At 46.3% G+C, this 21,018-nt stretch overlaps 1 protein-coding gene across 4 annotated transcripts in view; it reads right to left on the bottom strand.

The window, feature by feature from the left end:
- SCML4 (Scm polycomb group protein like 4) overlaps positions 1 to 21,018 on the bottom strand; it is a gene marked incomplete at both ends in the record, with an annotated part of 102,145 nt that overhangs the window by 17,950 nt on the left and 63,177 nt on the right. For 2 of the 4 annotated variants that reach the window (XM_084228020.1, XM_084228021.1), the window contains 2 exons: positions 11,076 to 11,270; positions 16,861 to 17,061. In XM_084228020.1, coding sequence (XP_084084146.1) covers positions 11,076 to 11,270; positions 16,861 to 17,061 — 396 coding nt within the window. Of the gene's footprint in view, positions 1 to 11,045; positions 11,383 to 16,834; positions 17,062 to 21,018 lie in introns of all 4 variants that reach the window. The other 2 variants (XM_084228018.1, XM_084228019.1) reach the window with 2 other exon arrangements.

The following is a 21,018-nucleotide window of genomic DNA, read 5'->3' as shown; positions in this document are numbered from 1 at the left end:
AGAGGAAAATAAGGTAAATAACTGCACCACTTATCTGAAGCTTCCCAGAAGGGATTTTACAGTCTCCCTCACAGGGAGTCATTGTGCTATAAAATCTTATTGCCTGAAAGTTCCTTGTCACATCTAACACCACATGCTCATACTTCAGCTAAGAAGATGACCGTGGCATAAGTATCTTTTATACTATTCAAAACTGAAGTCCTCCAACTGCGGGGGGGTGAATTAACAAAAGCAGAATTTCTAGCAGCTGAAAATTCAACCATTTAAATTGTTACTGAAATCCGTTATGTAAAGTTGGTAAAAGAAAGGACCAAATCTGTACTAGCAGAACCACACTCTCCAGTGGTTTTGCAGCTGACTGTGAGTGAACACCAGATGGGGCCACAGACCTGTGCTCTGCGTCAGGCTCAGCCACCCAGCCCGCATCCAGACTCCGTGCACAGACCCGGGTGAGCCTCAGGGCTGAAGTTCACTTCATGGTCCTTTTCTCCTGGATTCTTAGAAAATCCCTTCTCATCTGAAATGAGCTGTCTTGTCTTCCTGGCACCTCTCACTACACAGGGGAATCCTACCCAGCCTCTACTGGAGACCATTTAATCGCTGTGGAGAACGCTGACTCAACAAAGCAGGGTAAACAGGGGTTTCATGCACCTCTCTTTTATAACCCCGGCTTAACTCAACACTAATGATGTACTTGTAAATCATTAAGTCTTTCCTCCAGAAAAAGGAACAATCTGGTTTTTTTCTCCACAATCACAAGAGTGTGCTTAAACAGAAAGGCAAACACAAATGGCAATTCAAAGAAGGCTGCCTCATTTCCAGGGGTTAGCGTCTTGGGTAATTTCAGGAGACCCTGACATTCCTTTTACACCAAAGCTAAGCTGTTTGTGGACTATGGTTTCCTGTAGCTGCTGTGTATAAAGTCTGCCTATTAGTGAGGCCAAAGAACACTGTAGAAGAGCTCAAACCCACTCAAGTCTCAAGGGACAGACACTCTTTTGCTTCTGAATCTGAACTAGTCTAAGCTGCCTTGTTTGGGGAACACACATCCAGGGCTCTGAGTCTGGCACCTGTGTGCTCCTGGCTCCTCCCTCACCCTTGCCCCTGGGAATGTCCCTGCACCCTAGGCTGCCAGGACCACATGCTGCAGCCCCAGAGGATCAAGCATGAGCACCTGGATGTGGAGAATCTCCAAAGAGTAGTCGGAAGTGAAAGAAGAACAGTATGGAAAAAACCAAGAGCCAGAGAAAGAAAGAAAGAAAGAGATTCCAAAGCAGTGATAGCTGCACAGAGAAGGAAAAGGGACCAGTAGGTACAAAATTATGGAGTTTTAGTTTCGCCTGATGTTCACCTGTTTTCATTTAGGACACAAGACCTATAAATGAGCTTGGTCGATTTTGTTTAAAAATTAAAATGCCACTTTACTTGTATTCTCTAACTAAATGAAACCTCCAAAGCAATAATAACACTGTCTGCAAAATTATTCTCAAATAAAACCTATTTATGCAATATTTAACCCCCAAATTCCCATCTTATCTTATATACTCACTATTCCTTCCCAGCACCGAACAGTTCTCTTTTTTTCTTCTCTCTCCCTAACATGCACACACTTACCATTTACCCCCCATTTTATTCCCCACATCCTTCATAACTTTCCAAGGCTGGCAGCCATTGCCCACAAGTGAGCCCAGCCCAACAGGCCACACAGCCCTGCCCAGGCTGGCAAGAAGGTCAAGCCACTGGTCCAGTGTCCAGAGGGTTCCAGGTGTGAGCAGTGTGGCTCGCTGCTTTTCAAGAGAAAGCAGCCCCACAGATGCCTCATCCTGAAACCCAGTTAAAAAAGGAACACAGCCAGTCTGAAAATACCCAATAGCTGTGGATTAACCATTGCCCCATGCTCAGCCAGGTGCCACCACCTCAGGAGCATAGCCAGTAACCCTGGAACACACAGAAAGAGACCTACAAGGGGAGAGGCAGAAAGAGGAAGAGGGGCAAGAGGAGGAAGGCCCCAGAACAATAGTGGAAGTGCTCCTCCCCCACTCACCCAGGGACTCACCCCACTCACCCCCAGGGACCAGGGGCCTTGTTTCCTACCTTGGGTAGCTGTGCCTCCTCCACCAGGCAGCCTCTGGCAGGCACTCACATGCTCTGTCCAGCCCTGCAGGTGCCCAGCACGTGTTTGCTCAGAGCTGTGGGAGTCGGACAGGCCCTCCAAGGGGCTTCCTGGCACAGAAACCAGCAGATTTCCTCCCTGCCCTCGTGCTGGCTTTCTCTGAGGCTCCGGTGGAGGTTTACAGACTTTCTTTTCTCAGGCTCAGTCCCGCCCCTTGTTCTTGCGCTTAGATAAGCTCATCTCGTTTTTCCCTGAGGGCCTCTGTGGCCTCTTGTCCCAACCTTCCTGGTTCAAAGGGCACCAGGCAACACCACCTACAAGGCTTAGCATTTCATTCGATTCAATTAAATTTTCCATTAACTTGGTTCCCCCTGGCCAGTATGGATTTTCTCTTTAAGCTTTTCTCTAAGTTCAAATCACTCAGCCCCTCAGGATCAACCTTATGACTCCCCTCTGGTCCATTTAAGTACATTTTATTTTTTCTCCCCTAATTAGACACACAGAAACCAACCATATTTTTTAATGCCTGACACCTGAATTTCTTGAGTCCTCCTCGATGATGTTTTCGGTTTGCTAAGATTTTGTTATAAGTCTATGGGTTGGTTAACTCCCACGCAAATTTTGCCCAAAGGCGATTTTGCCTTTTGAAAGTAGTTTGAAAGAATGGATAACCTTTCAGTCTCAAGAATTAAGCAGGTACTGTCTCTCTTTCTCCATGGTCGGGCCGCTTTGCCAGACCCAGCTTTATGTACCTCAGATTTATGGGGACTCCCAGAGGTGTGGGAAGGTGAAGGTGGAGGACCATCTGCAGTCATGGTGGCGTTCTCAAAAGTTCCCAAACTTTTTAATCTCTCATAGAACTTTAGAGAAATTAAAAGTGATCCTTAATGAGGAAAATGTTCAAGTCCCTGAAATAAAGGACATCTTGTAAATTTTGGTTCTAAGTGGGCATCCTGACTTTCAGGAAGGCTCACAGAACTTTCTGGTCCTGCTCACACGGATGGAGCAAGCTGCCAAGTTGGGAGATGCTCTGTGGAGATGGCTGTATAAGGAACTAACAGCTGGTGAGAAATTCAATCCTGCCAACAGCCACGTGAACGAATTGGGAAGTGGAGCATTCCCTAGTTAAGCTTAAAGATGTCTGAAGCCTGTGAGGGGCCCAGAGCCAGAGAGACCCAGTGAGCTGCACACGAACTCCTGAGACTCACAAAAACTACGAGATATCAAACTTTTTCAAGCCACTAACTTTTGGAGTAATTTGTTACACAGCAGTAAAAAACTAACGCAGACAGGAAATGGGGACTTGTTTCCCCCTTGGACTCTGTATGTTCAAATTGGAAGTTGTATTTATTGATTTAGCGATTTAGCAGCACCTAGGATGGATCTGTGACAGAATGTCTGTCCAATTCTCTGCCAGGAAGTTAGTGGGATTTGTTTTTTCAGCAAAAGTTTTATTGCTTATGTATAAGATCCAGAAACCAGGCACTAATAGGAGAGCACTCGTGAGGGTTATCTGAGAAGCCTACTGGTTTCCTAAGTTGCTTCAATTCCTTTTAGCACAATTTGTCACTTTAGCCCAGTCTGAAGTGTGATCAGCAAGTAATGGTGTTGATAACCTGCATGTACAACCTCAGGACCCGGCACAGGCCCCAGGGAACAACCATGCAGGGATGGAGTCTCCAACTACAGCTACCGTGGGCACTGAGGCTTGGAAGCAGCTACATAGCATCTACTCAGTCCTTTGTTTCCACCAGCCCTTGTGCTCTCTCTGTTCTGGTGTGCAATCAGAGGATTTGATCACCATCAACTTGGAATTTCTTAGAGGCCTGATCCATCCCTGGCATATCTCCCCACTATCACAGGCAGAAAGCTCTTTGGGAAGGCTTGTCAGAGACACAGAGGTCTTCTGCAGCTGACCCACGACTCCCCAGCATCATCTGTTCAGCTGGAACATGGCTTATGGGGGATTAGTGGGTGAGGGTGTCTCATAAAGGTCAGTTAGTTTCATGGGGAGATTCCAACAACTTAACAGAAACATTCATTCAATCAGTAACTGAAAATCCATCTTGTGCTTCCGCCATATCTATAGGACTTGAAAGAGAACTTAAGCCTCACAATGCAAAGGGACCTAATAAGTGAGTGAACATTGTAAAATTCTCTTAAATTCTGCAAAACCCAGATTTTCTTTAGAGGGTTATTTTTTTTAAATGGGATTATATATTTTTCCTTTTCAGTTCAATGCTTAAAAATAAGTACAAATAATATTTAATGGGAAATATCATTGAAAATACAATACTAACTTGCCCTAAACAAATTTGTATTGGCACACAGGAGGGACTAAGACTGGGAATCCTGCACTGGCTAATGCTCCCTCCTCCATCCTGTGCCGATGCTGACTGGGCTGCTACTCCTCTTCTCTGAAAATACATAAAGGCCTTTCATGTATTTGTATTTGCTGCACAACGTGTGGACATTCTTCTTTTAAACTTTCCATGAAAACTTTCTGCAAGGATGGTTAAAACCTGAGCTTGACTCTGACATTTTGTCTTCCCAAGTGATGTGGCTTGAGAACCAGGCAGTTTATTTTGTTCACATGGCCAGAGGCTGTGGCTGGCAAATACCGCGCTGTGCATCCTGATCTCCAGCCTGCAGCGGAGACAGCAGTTGCAAGGGCATCTGGGGTAACTCACCTTTCTCCACTTCTCCTTTTCCTCATTTCATTTGGTGTTTAAAATATCAGCTGAAATAATGCCTAATGTTTGGGGGGAGTAGTTTACTTTATGTGGGTTTTGCAAAGATGAGAATGTTGTCCTGCTGGTTGGAAAAATGGGTTCTGCATGCCCTGTGGATGTCACCCAGGAATGAATCACAGGAGCACTAGGACAAGGACCTAACTCTCCTTGGGGAGAAGCCAGGAGAAAAGAATTGATCTGCTTGGGTGCAGTTCCCACCTCCATTTTGCTAAATGGGGTTGGGTTTTATTTTGTACTTCTGCAATTTTGCTAGAATGACAAGGTATACCACAAGCCCCTTGTGAATATTCATTTTGTATACTCAACCTTCCGGACTGGGAAGCAGGATGCTTAGGAATCAAGTGTTGGGTAAAAGAACCCTAAAAAGGAAAAGCAAAGGGCAGGGGAGGAGACCTGGTTCCATTTCCTCCTCCTCCTCCTTTCGTGTGGTTCTGAACGAGTGCACTTGACTCTGCTGGTCTTTTGTGCAACACAAATAAAGGAACTTGGTAAACATTTACTGACTAAACACGTGTTTCTACTGGGTTGTTGGAAAAGTCATGATGCATTTTTTTCTATGACTTTTCCAACAACCCAACGTATCATGAACTCATGCCACCTGATAAGTTCTATTTCATTTCAGAAATAGTAATCTTTTGGCAAGTTATATATACTCTAAATTCATTCTCCATAAACTGTTATAGTACATAAATTTGTAATTCAACAAGGAAATAGGTTTGATTTCTAAATGCAAAATATACAGGTTCAAGCATATGTGAATGTCTGTTACTCCTATAGTTTTCTGGCATGTGTCTTCCAGACTACTACTCAACAAAGAAAACCTCAAATCTCATTAATAAATGCCCTTACCGGGTAAATAAGATGTGGAATACTATTCAGCTATAAAAAAGATGAAATCCTGCCATTTGCAACACCATGGATTGACCAAAGATTGTGAAATAAGTCAGATAGAAAGATAAAACAGATAGAAAGATGAGTACTGTATGATTCCACTGGTATGTGGAACATAAAGAAACAAACAAGTGAATTTAAAAAACTAATGTAAACATTTAGACTATAAAACAAAGAATGTCCTTTCTCATCTCCCATCCCCTACCATCTGCTTATCGAAGAAAGCTACTCAACAAAAAAGTAAACAATTTGTTCCCATCAAGCTAAACCTTCAAAAGGCAGGAAACCAATCACTAAATTAGATCTTGCAGAGGAGTTCAGCTATCACATTTGTGGTTTCCAAAGATCTCCCCTTGTCTTAGTGAAAAGACAATTTGTTCTGTCCTGGTGCTCAGAATTCAAGTCAGTAAATATTTACTGCTGACTCATTGTGTTTCGGTCTCTACAGGGCACTGCACAGCCTTGCCCCTCTCTAGCAGGGGAGATTAGATCTGGACCCAGAGGCCAGCAAAATAAGGCAGAACCCAATGTCATTAGAGAAGTGCAAACAAGGGCCTGGGGGGACAGATTGGCATCTTCTAGGGGTTCAGGGAAGCTTAAAGGCTAGCAGAGACCCTGCTGCAGGGATGACCCGTTCACAGTGAGACATTAGCCTGCCATCTCTCCTTTACCATCTCTCCAGCCCTCAAACCTCCTCTTTCTTATTTGTCTTTCCAGGTATGGCCCCTTACCCCTTCTCTGCTTCTGTAGCACCTCGACACCTTGTGGGACATTGGATCATCTTCAGAGACAACATTTAGACAGGGCAGGCAAAGTCTTAGCACAGACCCACTTGTTTTCCTGGAAACCTGTGCGAGCAGGTCTCTGCCAGCCATCATTTACTCTCAGAGTGCAGTCCCCAACCAGCAGCACTGATGTCACTTAGGCGCCTGTTAGAAATGCAGACTCCTGGGCCCCCTCCCAGCCCTACTGAGCGGGAATCTATATTTTAAACAAGATGCCCAGGTGGTTCCTGAAGACATGAAAGTTTGAGAAGTGGTGGCTAAAGCTTATTTGCAACTGAGATTTTTTTCAGCAGTCAAAGCTATGGTAATGTTTCCCCATATCATCTTCTGACAGAATCACAAGTCATCAAATCCATGCCTGTGCATCAGTCTCCTTAGGATCCAGAGAGCTGCTCTACTTGCTAAAACAGAATACAGGGTTGTGGAGGCAGTAAAGAGAACTGGAGAAAATGACTTGAGATCTTGGACTGGAGCCAAGAACTCTACCTTCCAAACTAAATTCAAGCAGTTGGGTAGGTCTGAAGACTGGTTTTCCCTGCACAAAGAGGAAAATCATTTGCAGAGAGTTTCCAAAGGTCTGAGGAAGAGACTTGGAAGGAGCCACTTCTCTGCTCAGATGTGAGCTCCTCTGTCTTGGTGCCCTCACCTTCACTATGGGAGGCCCCCAGCTGAAGATCCCAGGGCAGCCTGTGCTCCTCTGCCCTGGGTGGTCCTTGGCCACCCCAGCCATGGCTCAACCCTGAAGGGGCCAGAGAGAACATCTTGTTCCAACCCCTCTGGGTTGCCAGAGCTCCCCCAATGGTGCTAACAAGTGGGCAGCTGCATTTACTTGTCATTAACAATGGTGGGGGGGTCACTACCAAGCAGCCAGCCCCTTCCACTCCTGAATGGCTTTGATTTTGCAAAGTTCTTTACAATGTCAGCTGCACTGGATTCCGGAGGGTGCTACCTTCCAACTGGTTATTCAACTGCCAAGTTCTCCACTTAGGCATAATGGTTTCTTCTTAAACTTTGATGTGTCTTCAAAACACCAGGGACCTGTGGTTAGAAAGCCTGGGAGGGTTGCTCTGTTTTTGCCTTTCTCAGGTGATGGCCAGACCTGACCAGAATTTGAATGGCAAGACTTTGGATTTAATTGAATCTACTTTCAGACCACAGAGAACAAAGCCATACAACCTGCTGTCATATCATGGAACAGGAAATCATGTCTTCCCCAAATCTTCCAACTTTCTACCACAAACGACACAGTTCATTTGACAGTTCCTTATGTGTTGTAGCTTTCAATTTTCTTAACATCTGATTCAATATCCTCTGGAAATCACAATCACACTATCTTGTTTAGGAGATACATGGTGCACATGGAGATGGGGCCTGAAATCAGGAAGACCTCACCCATCCCTCCATCACAAAAAGGCACCTGTGTTTCTTGACACAATAGTGAGAAAGACGGTGACAGATGACAAACCAGTTCCTCATCTAAAGTATCAATAATTTGTTATGTTATTCTGTAAGGGAACTTTGACCAAGCAATCCTATGAAGCACCGTCACTCTAGAGCAGGCTCTCTGGTGGTGTCATTTCAGGTCCCACATTAGCCTGGAGGGAGAGACCTGCAGTCACGGGACCACTCAGAGCACATCACGCTCCCCGCTGAAGCTCTGGGACATGTGAAATGCACAACACTCAGTTCTGCAAAACCCAGGCCTGAGGAGAAATTTCTGAGGCTGGTGGATTTGGAACAACTTGTTTTTTCACAGCATCCATGGCTAGAGAAGGGATCATGGAAATAATTGAAGTCATCCCTTCCAAGCCTGTCAAGCCAGCTAAGAAGGAAACCAAGCTTCAGGTGGAGAAAACAGCCTCAGTCAAGGGAAGAAGGGAGGCAGGCACCTCACTCCAGGAATGACCTTCCAGGAAAAGACTGGCACTTCATTCAGCATGAAGGGAAGTCAATAAAGTGGAAACCAAGTTTCCTCAATGATCACTTAAGGAAAGCTGCAGAGGGACAGGGACAGGATGTCAAAAATGAAACTATTTTAGTTTCAGTTTTGGCTGAGGTTGCAAGATAATCGATATCACACAGCAGTGAAATGAACAGGTCTTGCAAAAAAGACATGATGGAAACCAGGTTTACACCCACACATGACCACGCCCATCCAGTCTGAAGAGACACTGAAGAGGTTAAGAAACAGGTGAACTTGAAGATGGCTTAAAGAGAGAACCGTCCAGTGTGTTCCCAGGGGCTTCCACGTACCTAGGTGAAGAGCTGCTGTTATCTGTGGAGCTTGAGCAGCACAGTGAATTCCCATGAGAAATCTAAAAATCTGCCTGCTCTGATGGCAGAACAGGGGACTGCTGTCTACAGGGATTGGCATGCATGTCCAGAACTGTTTGGGCAAAGGACTGTGAGTGTTTCTCAGGGACCAAACGTGGGCATCAGAAGAGCAATCTGAAGCAAGATTGCCTTAGATACCTTCCTCAGGACTATCTGTCCTGTGGCACCTCTTCAGAAAGAAGCTAGAGATTTACCTTCAGATGCCTTGAGACTGTGAAAGGAATTGTAAGTGACCAGCCAGCGAACAGTTACATTTGATTATGTTAAGTGGAGTGCAGGTGGGAGAGGGTAGGATGACCAAAGGCCCCATGATGGAACCCGCAGAATGAGAAGTGGCTCTTTATAAATACCTGCCTGAACCTGGGGACATGATGTCAAGTCACAGTGGTATTGGTCATGTGAAAGCTCTCTCACCTTCCCCCTTCCCCCACTCTGATTGTGAAGGATGTTAGCAGGATAAGAGCCTGGCCCAAGACACAAGGTTGGAGAGTAGGGTGGAGAGAATCAACTCTGCGCCCCTTTCCTGCTGCAGCAGCAGGCCTGAGTTACAAGTGGGAAACAGTCATACTTTGAGTGAAATTTAAAGTTTGATTATCACACTGACCTGAACATATTAATTATTGGCTAGAGAATGCTATGTTACCTGAAAGGAGCCAGAAAAGTCACAAGACTTGTCCTAAATTTCATCCATGAGCAGGGAAGAAGTCATCTCACAGGATAGATGTGAAGCACGGAAGGCATGCATGATGTGGCTTTGCGATTATGTCCCATGGGGCATGGCTTATTCAACGCAGCAATGATTCAAGGGTTTGAAAACGCTGCCATTCTCAAGCCAGCCAATCACGTTGCAGGAGTCACTAGATGATACATTGGTTTTAGAATATGTTTCTGAGTCCACCAAGGTTTGCAGAAGAGGCCAGAGGTCAAGGCTGCCAGACACAGGATGAACCTTTGCTATAAGCAAATCCACCTCCTCCCTTAACATAGGAAACTGAGACCCAGAGGGCTGGGAAGACTTCTCCAGCTCACACGTGCACAGATCAGGAAAAGCACAGGAGTGCACAGCGTCTGCCTACACTAACTGTACTTATTCAGGTGCCTTCCTCTGGAAAGGCCAGATTTCCTCCTGGTTCCCAGGTCTCAGAGAGATTGAAGTAAAATTATAGAATAGGTTCTTGACAGTATCTGAGAAAATCTGAGTTTATCCTTCCCTGTTCTCGCTTAAGATCTGGCCACTCTTATGTGTGCATGTCTTCTGTTGAGTGCTGTCCGTCTGTCTGTGAACACTACAGCAGCTGCAACTGTGTCCATTATTCATCAGTCACTCCATTCCTCAGAAAATTCTCTAAGCTCATGTATTTGTCTTCTCCCAAGACAAGTTCTGACAGGGTGCTTGGTACAAAGGAGGGTTCAGCAAATGCTTGCAGAATGACATAATAACTAGAGTCCAGTTTCACTGTCAGTGCACTTTATATATGAACAACACCCTTCCAGAAAAAGAAAAAGACCACATTTCTGCTCATGTTTGGGGAGCTGGAATCCAGAACCTGGAGACATATTTAACTCTTTGCAAATCTAGAACTCGGGCTGCGAAGTGGGGAGAAAGCACCTCCTATTGGCAACTTGCCCTTGGGGCAGACAACACTGTGACCGGTTTGCCCAAGTGGACTCGCTGCCCTTACCAGGGGCCACTCCCCAAGCTGTGCTATTCTGGGGCTGGTGCTATGAAAGGTCATTCTGTGATGAGAGAGAAACTAATTCTCACTGGAAGACATATTTGATTTATGATCCAGTCAAATCCCTGCAATAATAGACACCCCCTTATACATTTTATTGACATGTGTAAGCATTTGAAGCCCTTAGACAGGAACAATATATTTAGCTTTTGTTTCTTCAGAACTTCTTAGTTCCTTAGTACAACAGTCCTTCAGCTACTCAATAATGATGAATCAATGCTCAAGACTCTCAGTTGGAGGAAAGTGAAGAAAATCACTCATTATATGCAACGTGGTCTTATTGTCTAAAATCTGATGACATAAGCCTAAAAACTATAATGGAGCAACCTCTCCCCACTGCAGCCTGGGCCTCCAGCAGAAGAGCTCCCAAGAGCTGCCATGGTTCCCTGGGCAACAGCCTCGCTGCCCTGGGTGAGCAGGAGCCCCTGGAACCATTTGGCAGCAGGGGGGATGGGAGGCCTACCTGACTCCTTCCTGCCTTCCTCATTCTCCTGGACTTCCCTCGAGGCACTGGAGCCCCTGGGGAAGGGCTGGTGGCTGAAGAGGTTGTCACACAGGAGGCTCCGGCACAGCTTGGTGAGGAAGCGGAGCACATACCCGATGCTGTTCACCACGGGCAGAGTCCGCAGGTGCTGTTTCCCGTCAAAGGAGGCTGACACTGGAAAACCACAGAGACAACAGCTCAGAGTGTGGCCCTGGAGAAAGCCACAGCCCATCATCAGCCCGGGGGAAGAGGTTTTTGTTTGTTTGCTTTTTTTGTTTCTTTTTTTCTTTTTTTTTTTTTTAAATATTTTATTTTATATAATTCTTACATCTTTTTTCATCTTTGCACAATGTATGCATTTTCATTTTGGTTATATTCCCCATACAATTGCACCTCCCCGCTTATTTTTTTTTTTTAATAAATTTTATTGTTATATTCCCCATACAATTGCAGCCCCCCCATTCTGACCCCAATCCCTCCCCTCCCGCCCCCGCCCCCCTAAAAGTGTCTCTGGTTCATAGTTTTTTGTTGATTTTGATTTTCACTTTCTTATAGTTATTCATTTTCCAGACATTATTTGAATTTTACCCTTTTTTTCCCCACCAATGTCCTGTTTCTGTTCCAGTATCTCATCCAGGAGACAGCATTGGGCTTAGCGCTTACATCCCCTTAGGTACCTCTGGTCTGTGACAGTTTCTCAGACCTTCCTTGTTTTTCATGACCTTGACTGTGTTGAAGAGGACTAGTCAGGTGTTTTGTAAAACATCCCAAATCTTGGGTTCGTCTGAGTTCTTCTCATCATTTGATGGGGGGTGGTAGGGGAGGCAGGTGAAATGCCCTTCTCATTACATGAAATGGGGGGGGGCTGCTGTCTACACTCACTGCCAGGCCAAGATTGCGCTCACCACATGCCTCCACTATAGTTCTCTGTACTTTATCCTTTGGAAACCAGTCACTAGGTCCTGCCCACACCCAAGGGCAGTGGGGGGATTAAGTTTCACCTCCTGGAGAGGGAAGAGTCTACTTATCATTTGGAATTCTTCTCTAAGGAAAACTGTCCCTTCTAATCCATTTATTTATCTTTTCAATCTTCAATCATGTATTAATATCTGCATGGACTCAGTGTATTTATTTTCTCTGTGGGTTATCCGAAACTATGTTACTTACTTTGTGCACAAATTGTTTAACCCTTCATCTTTATTTTTTTTTATAGAACTGTCCGTAATTCTTTATTTTTTTTAGCTTCTGAAGAATTCTTTTTTTTTAATTTAAATTTTATTTTTATATTCCCCATACAATTACAACCCCCTTATTTTTACCCCAAGCCCTCCTTTTCCCGCCCCCCAGCCCCCTAACCCTTCATCTTTAGAAGCTTTCAGGTGAGTGCCTGTTTCCCCTGGGAAATGCTTTCTCGCTCTGTTTTTTTTTTTTTTTAAAGATTTATTTTTATTTTATTTATACAAGCACTGGGTAGTCAGAAGCACAGAAGGGTGAGAAAATTCACCAGAGCCAGAGCAGGGAGCAGAACAGGCAGACTGACAGTACACTGCTGAGGGGAGCAGCGGGCGGCAGGAGAGGTCTGCGCGCCACGTGGGACCCTCGCAGGTGGCCGGGGATAGAACCTGCGCTGCAGAGGCTGCGGGCAGCTTCACAGCCCAGCGCTCAACTGCTGCGCCACTGGGGAGACCCTCTCTCTCTGTTTTTTTTTTTTTTTTTTTGAAAAATTTTTTTTTTTTTTAATAGAGGCATGCTTTATTTACTTGTTTTACTGGTTTGTTTGTTTTTTGTTTATACATGCACTGGGTACAGTCAGAAGCGCGGGAGGGTGAGAGAATTCACCAGAGCCAGAGCGGGGAGCAGAGCAGGCAGAAGGACCGAAGTACACTGCTGAGGGGAGCAGCGGGCGGCAGGAGAGGTCTGCGCGCCATGTGGGACCCTCCTCCGGTGGCCGGGGAGCAGCCGGGGATCGAACTGGCGCCACAGAGGCCGCGTGCAGCTTCGCAACCCAGCGCTCAACCGCTGCGCCACCGGGGAGGCCCTCTCTCTGTTTTTTTAAAGCAACTCTTTGTTTACTAAAACTTCAGTATGCTCCAGGTTCATCCTGCATTCCCCCTGCCCCAGTGCTAAAATCAGCCATTTCTCCCAACAGCCCTGTGCCCTTTCATTGAGGAATGATATTTAGAAACAAAGATTTGGGCACTGGATGTGCTCATCACTGCTCAGCTGTCAGCGGTCCTGGGTCCTTTCAGCAGCAGGGTTAAGGAAGGTGTGTATGTGTGCCCACGACCCCGCAGCTCTCTTCACAGCCCACTCTGGCCTGTGGAGCTTGCATACCAGCTCCAGCGTGAGGCACAGACAAGGAGGTGCCAAGAAGGACGTTCTGCTCCCACCAGCCCTGCGCCACGTGACAGCAACACCTAAACAGAGACAGACATTTCTCCATCTCGCCTCCCAAAGACCAGCAGATGGAAGGCTGGGGCAGGGGAGGCCAGAGCTACTTTTGATAGAATTTTTTTAATACCCATCTTTATTAGAATCAAAAGAATCCATTTATTTTGTGTAGCCCTTTATAATTTGACAAGGACTTTCATATCCATCACCCCATTGACACTTGAGGGCAGTGGACTAAATGAGTATCACCCCATGTTACGGACGAGGGAAGGGAGGAGGGCCCTGGAGTAGTTTCTTCACTTAGGTGGTCTCTAAGTGGACTTGCCTGTTATTTTTACACCCCAGACGCTCTGTTCGGGAGAGACAACCAAAGCAGGGATTCTCACTAAGAGGGTCCTCCTGGCCACTCAGAGATGCTCTTGAAATTCTCTCTTAGCTGTAGGCACTGCTGCTTGCCTTCAACACCTTAGAAGACTGGATGAGATGAAAACGGAGCCCTCAGCAGAAGGGCCTGGGCATCAGTGGGCATACATTCCCAGAGGTAGCTGGGAGAGCACCTCTGTGGGAGAGGATGTGGAATTCAGGGGATCATAAAGTCTACCCCTTTGGGAGTGTGAGGCTAAGGCAAAGCATCCCTCCAGGTGTGCCAGGGGTGGGTTATGGGATCCTGGCCCAAAGCCAAGTCACAGCAGCCTGGTTCTGTGGACCATTGAGCCACCATTTTCTACGTGTTGTGCCATGAGAGTGTTCGGAAGATTGCACTAAGGATCAGGTTCCAGGTGGTGGGTTAAAGGGGCTGGCAGTATCTCTTGAGCCTGTCCCTATGCCACCGTGATGCTGTCACAGCCTTGTGGAGTTTCTGTATCACCATCAGTCTCAGCAAAGACCGGCTTGGCACTTGGCAGGCTCAAGGTGGTGGCCTGAGCAGCCCCTGGTGCTACTGTATTTTCTAGGACACTAAGACCAACTGGTCAGGTCTGGCTGTCCTAGGAATCCCTCAGCCAAAGGAAACTTGGCAAGGCTCTCCCCTCTCCTGCATTGGTGCCAGGCACTGAAGGACCTCCTCCCCAGTGCCAAGGCCCCTGAGGCCACAGAAAGAGGTTGAGGAAAGCAAGGAAAATGGAAAAGAAAGAAGCAAGGGTCAGCTCTTCCTGTTTAGGGGTCAAGGGCGGTAAAGAACCTGGTCAGAGGGATTTGATCAAGAGGCTGGGCACCCAGCACAGGAAAAGCTTTCTCATAGTGTAACAGGGTGGTTTCCAGGAAGAGGGGGAGGTTCCAGGTTTCCTGCCCCATCTAAAAGGAGGGTGATGCTGAGCAGAGAGAGAAGAAGCTGCAGAGGAGACTGAGGAAGGAAGGAAGCATGATGGAGAGCCAGAAGGAGACCTGGAGGAGGCACATGGAGCAGAGAGACATGTGAAGAAACTGCGCTTGCCTTTTGGTCGTGGACTGGGTGACACAGATGTGGGTGAGAGACCCGTGGGGAGGTGACAATGGCGATTTTTGTCTTGCTTTTGATTTTATTCTTTTCCCTCCAGACTTGTCTCGTTGTTTCTGATCTTTTTCTGTGGGTCCCACTGGAAGATGCTTTAGACCTGTGGCAGGCTTTGGGGCCTTGCTCTGGGCCAGTCCTATTTGGATTAACTTTTACCCACAAGGGGACGGGTAACTTTGGGTACTTGATTTAGAAACTTTATTTTTTGCCTTTCTGTATTGTTTCCTAATTGTATTAAAGTTCCTTCCCATTAAAGTCTCATATGTTTTGTGTTGATGCGGCGGATGGCAGAACCTGTTTGGAGCAGGCAGGTTTGTGGGGTCTAGGGTGCCCCTCTTCCTGTCCTGTAACAGTAGCACCATACGCATCTTGAGTCCTGCTATTTAGCAAGGAAAAGGACAAGGCCTTTGACCTCGGGGGCAGCCCAGGATCAAGAACATAGCTCTGAGACAGAAACCAGAAGAGCAGCCAACGGCCTGTCAACAGGCTTCCCCTCCTGCCTCCTCCTGGTGTAGTGCTTCCTCCTCCTGCCTCTGCTCACATCTGCTCAAGTTTCTTAAAAGTTACCCTGGGTCAGAAACATGCACCAGACCTTGTCAAATTTCTTTTAATCAATTACCAGCAAGTCAGATCCAGCTTCCTGCTAAAAGGGAGCTCCAGAAAGCAGGCTGGATCAATCCGAATGCAGGAAGCAGTGTTGGACCCCCTCCCCCCCTCAAGCCCTGGGGACCTAGAGTTAAATGCAATGCCCCTGCTTGGGTTTTTCACGAGGAAGTTGCAAGAGACTCCCCATCCCCCCAACCCTTTCTTAGGAGATAACAGTCACCAGCACCACCCACTGCTGGGGAACATCTCTCTTCTCCATGGTGATATGGAGGTTGTGTCCTGATGCTGGACCAGAAAAGACGCCAGGCTGTCTCCTTGGAGTCAAGGTGTCTTGCAAAGACTCTTAGAGGTAGGTAGCGACAATCTGTGTGTAGGGAGCCTCCCCTAAGACAGAAAGAGACTGCAGGCAAACATTCAGAGGCAGAGCTCCCAGTTCTGCCTCTCACTTATGATGGCAACTTCTGCTCCTTATGGAAACTGTTGTGTTGGGGCTGACACTAGAGGAGGACAATGACACTAACAGAAGCAATTTCTCCGATTCTGAAGCTCTTGTTTAAAGCAAAAAATCTGCCAAGAGACGTGGGTTTGAGACCAGCAGATTTCCCCACTGCCTGACATGGTGATAAGCGCTATGAGAAAGGAGTGGCATAGAGGACAGGAGAGAGTGACAAGCGTTGATATTTCAGACAGGGTGATCAGGGTCAAGATCAGGAGCGCTTTGATAAGGAGCTATTGAAACCTAAAGGAAATCTAGGAAGAAGTCATGTCAATAGCTGGAGGAAGTATAATCCAGAAAGAGAACAGCAGGTGCAAAGACCCTGAGCTGGAGCATGATTAGAAGACACATGAAGAACAGCAAGGAGACCACCATGGCCAGAGCAGCGGGGGGACCCAGGACAAGTGACCATGAGATCAAGAGAGAGCCAAGGTCAGGTCAGGGCACACAGGGCCTTGCAAGGACATGAATTTTTATTCAGAGTGACATGGGAGACATAAGGGTCTAGGTTAAAGAGGCATGAACTGATTTAAGTTTTTAAAGAACCAGTTGCTATAGTTCTTTAGTTGCTATGGAGTCAGGGTGTGGAGTCAGTTGTCTAGTCTTCTGGTTCAGGTCTGGAAGCATCTTCTCCTCAAGGCCTAACAGCACTGGAGCTGGTACAGCTGACAGAGGACCCACCCTGACCACAGCCACTCTGCCCCAAGCCTACTAAGTATGATGGCTCTGCTCTTTGGAGAGCCATCCTCACACCTCACACAACCTGCCCAGGACCTTACCTGACACCATCTCTCCCCCGTAGCCCTGCTTGACCAGGGAGAAGACCAGCTTCTGCTGGTGAGCACAGTCGATGCAAGCTTGCACTGCCTGCTGCAGGACCGCTGATGGCCTCTCGGGCCCGAAGTGCTCAGGGAGCTGCTGCACCTTCCTCCTCTCCAAGTATGGCCCCGCATTGGCCTGCTTGTTGATGTAGAGGCAGACTGTGGAGACAGAGACCCACAGACCCCCAGCATTGATGCACATCAGGCCCGGGGGCAGCAACTGTGTGTGCACTGGGGGGATGCCTCAGCCATGCCCTGCTGCACCTTCCCCTGCAGTGACCTTTAGGGCTAACCGGCCCTAGGTCCGGCTGGGCAACCAGCGCGCAGGGGAAGAACAGCAAAACCCTACATACCTGCTGCACCTCCCACCGCAGTGATCTTTAGGAATGGCTTTCGCCACGGTCCCTAGATCCGGCTGGGCAACCAGCGCGCGGCGGGAGAACAGCCTGAAGCAAAGGAAGTGCAGCGGAAGTTCCCTGAAAAGGCAGAAGCTTATCAAAAGACAAAGACCACCAAGAACCACTACAAGAATGCTAAAAATCTTATCCCTCTTCCTAGAACTACAAACTTTAATCCTTTATTTGTCTTTCTAAACTTCCTTCTTTCTTCTATAATGGTCATTGCTTGTTATGTAGATCACCTCCCTGATAGTGATAGACTGAGCCCATGAGCAAGCTAATTTCCTTGATATTCATTCCTGTGCTTTTGGAAAACATATATATACTGGTCACAAATTTAGAGAAAATTACACTCAGATTTTCACTCTTGAAGTGTGTCTGTTTGTCATTTCTTTCGCCGACGCCCTGACCACCCTGCACGCTTCTCTCAACCCTGAGGTGGCCTCATCGTCTACTGCTGTGCTGGTCTGCGGCAGGTGGCGCCCAACGTGGGGCCCCGACATTTCATTTCATTTCATTGTGTCTTCCACCCAAAGAAGAGGTGAGTAACGAAGAGATCATGTTGGGTAAGCTATCTCCCTTCTTGTGTGTGAGTGTGAATGTGATTCCCTTAAAATACCCTCTTTTAAACAGTCAGGGATAGGATCCTCACTGGAGCGTCTGGAGCTCGCTGATAAAGGATGATCAGTTTGAAATAGTGAGAAGTTTTTCTAAGAGTGAATGCTCGTGGTGCTGTGTGTGTGAGAGAGTGTATGATTACGGCTCCACGGCCTCGTGTCTACGGAGTCTGAGTGGGCTGCACCCGCGATTCCCGTGGAGGAACGTCATATGGCATAACGGTCATCTGCTCTTCGGAGTAGCCTGGTCCGGGACTTATACGGACAGACCTTAGCTAAGACGCCTCCGCAAGTTCCCGCGAGGGACACGGGCCGGACAGCACAGTTGAAAGAAATCTTTGCTTGAGTGAACAAAAGCACCACGAGACCAAAAACAAAAATCTTTTTCTATCTATATTAAAAAATATTATTGAAACATGAGGTATTAAAGAAAATAAGAAAGCTCTACTGCAACTTTATAAATTTATATTATGGGTATGCCCGTGGTTTCCAGAAGAAGGTAGTTTGTCACTGGAAACTTGGAAGAAAGTAGGAAAAGAAGTGAAAGAGTTTTATGCCCTTCATGGACCATCTCAGGTTCCGAGACAGGTTTTATCCTTGTGGGTACAAATTAGAGATTTGTTGATTGATGCCACTGAGGCAGAATTGTGGGAAGGCCAACAAAATGAAGTTCAGGATAATCCTAAAAACAATAATGATCTAAACACGTCATTATTCACTCAAGCCTCTGCTCCCGTATCAAAAGAATCCCTTTCCCAGTCAGAGAATGAGTTTAATGATCATGAATATACTGAAATGCTAGATAAATTAACTTTCAAAAATGATAAACCCTCCCGCCCACCCGCTAACCTTTTTTCCAGTTGTTACCAAACCTAAAATTGCATTACATAATAATCCTAAGCATATCAAAGCCCATCAAGGGCCCCTAGGTGGCATTTTAGGATCAGCAAGAAAGGCCAGTAAGGAGATTTTTCATTTACTTTTCCCGTTGCCGGACCTCCGGCTTTGTCTCGCGCTGATTAAGGCCCTGCATGGGAGGCCATCCCCATAAAAACTCTTAAAAAATTACAGTTAGCTGTTCAGACAACAGGTCATAACTCCCCTTATATTTATCAAATTATTGACATGTTATCAGCCACCTGGATGACCCCTTATGACTGGCATAATCTTGCCAAGGCTGTTCTTCCTTCAGCAATGTATGTATTATTTCACATGGAATATGAGGACCAAGTACATGCCTTCCTTAAAAATCATGATGAGGTTAGGACTGAGAAAATTTCCCTTTCTATGTTCATGGGAACAGACAAATATGCTTAAAAGGTCCATGCAGCAGGCCGGAATGCAGGAGCCAACCAGGAAGCCCACCTGGGGGGCAGGAATGCGGATACCTGCCTGGAGGACTCAGACAATGCGCCTCCCCCCTCCCACTACGAGTCTCATCTCAGACAAAGAACCTCTACCTGCCCTACAAACTTTTCCCGCCATACGAGCCCAACTACCCACCTGACCTCTCCTCACCCTATAAAACCCTGCTTCCCCCTAACAACGGGCGCGGCTTCACTGACCCCCACCTTGGGTCTGTGAGGTCCGCCCGGGGCACAATAAACTTCCCCCCCCCACCTTGAGAAATGTAGCCTGGCTCTCCTTGTCTTTACCACGCTGAACCTTTCAATGCTGAGGTACGCAGACAAGCTGCCCTTCCAAAAGAAGTCCTAGTTGAAATTAATAAACTAGCAGTTGCCTCATGGAAAAATCTTCCTTCACCTGAGTACAAACCCACTAATCTCACTGATATACACCAATGCCAGGATAAAATGTACCAGGATTTTGTGGCTGTGCTGGTCTGCGGCAATGCCCTCTTGGCGCTGATCTTGGGAAATCCAAAAAGTGCAAAACTGGGACTGATTTTCCCAAAATTAAGAAGAGGGAAAAGATCCAGTCATCCCAACTAGTAGGACAACAGGGTCACCCATCTGGGAACAGATGGACAGGTAGGCCCCTTCTGATGCACTCAAATGTGAATTGTAGATAATTATGGAGGCCTATGTGGGCCATGTGTGTAAATGCAATTCCATGCCGAGCATGGGCACAGTTTTCCCCTCCTCCATAGGAGCTGTTAAGCTATGCTTAAGGTTTGCCATTTTTTTGTTTACCTTAGTGAATAGAAAACAATCAATATGATACTGTATCATTTGCCTGTGAGAGAGTAGCATTTTTGGTTGGTGGATGCCCCGTGAGAGAAAGTGGGCCATGATGATACTGTATATATAGATACTGATACTATATATTCAATGAAGTTCTAAAGAGAATGCTATTTATAACACCGGAGAAAATAAACACTCATCAGCCCACTTAGGTGAGCCCAACCAAAGGTCCCCACACTTTTAAAGTAATATATCCCATCATTAAAATATTTTTGAGCATGTGCCTGAAATGTGTTTGCCTGTAGCTTATGTACATTCTTGTCTGTATTAATGTATTGTGTGCATTTTAAAACACACCCAAGTAATAGAAATTTTGTAAGGATGAGATAAAAATAAATATTAATAAATGTCATATTTTCTCCCATACATTTAGGACTCCTCTTAGATCTTCCCTGTCCCAACCCCAGAGTATTAGCATGTTACCTTGCAGACCAATAGTGCAAAGGTGTGCTGAGGAGACTTAAAGAGGAGACCAGGATTTTGGAAAGATTAAACAGTAACAACAAAGGTGAAGAAAATTAGTTTTTACTGCGCACCTATTATATTCCTGGCACTTTACATATTTCATGTGATTTGATGCTCAAGACAAATCTGGGAATTAAATATTATTATTTTACTAATGAAGAGACTGAACTTTAAAGTAATTAGATGGCTGCATGTGAAGCTGACAATTAGTGATGCAACTGGGATTCAGACATGATGTTGAGGCCTGTGCTCTTCACTTGAGTAGATGGCTTCTCTTCTCATTCCAGATGACTAAGAAACATCTAATTCCTAAGGGACCCTCATGCCAGGCACTGTGATAGGTCCTACAGAGAAAATGGTCAAATAAATCAAGGTGGCTCCTGGCTTCCCAGAGCTAGAATGTGAGGAGCACCTACTCAGGGAATCACAGAA

The sequence above is a fragment of the Talpa europaea genome (assembly GCF_964194135.1).
Source record: "Talpa europaea genome assembly, chromosome: 2".
Taxonomy (NCBI): domain Eukaryota; kingdom Metazoa; phylum Chordata; class Mammalia; order Eulipotyphla; family Talpidae; genus Talpa; species Talpa europaea.
Note: the sequence above shows the minus strand (reverse complement) of the source record. Positions and strands in the feature narration are given on the sequence as shown.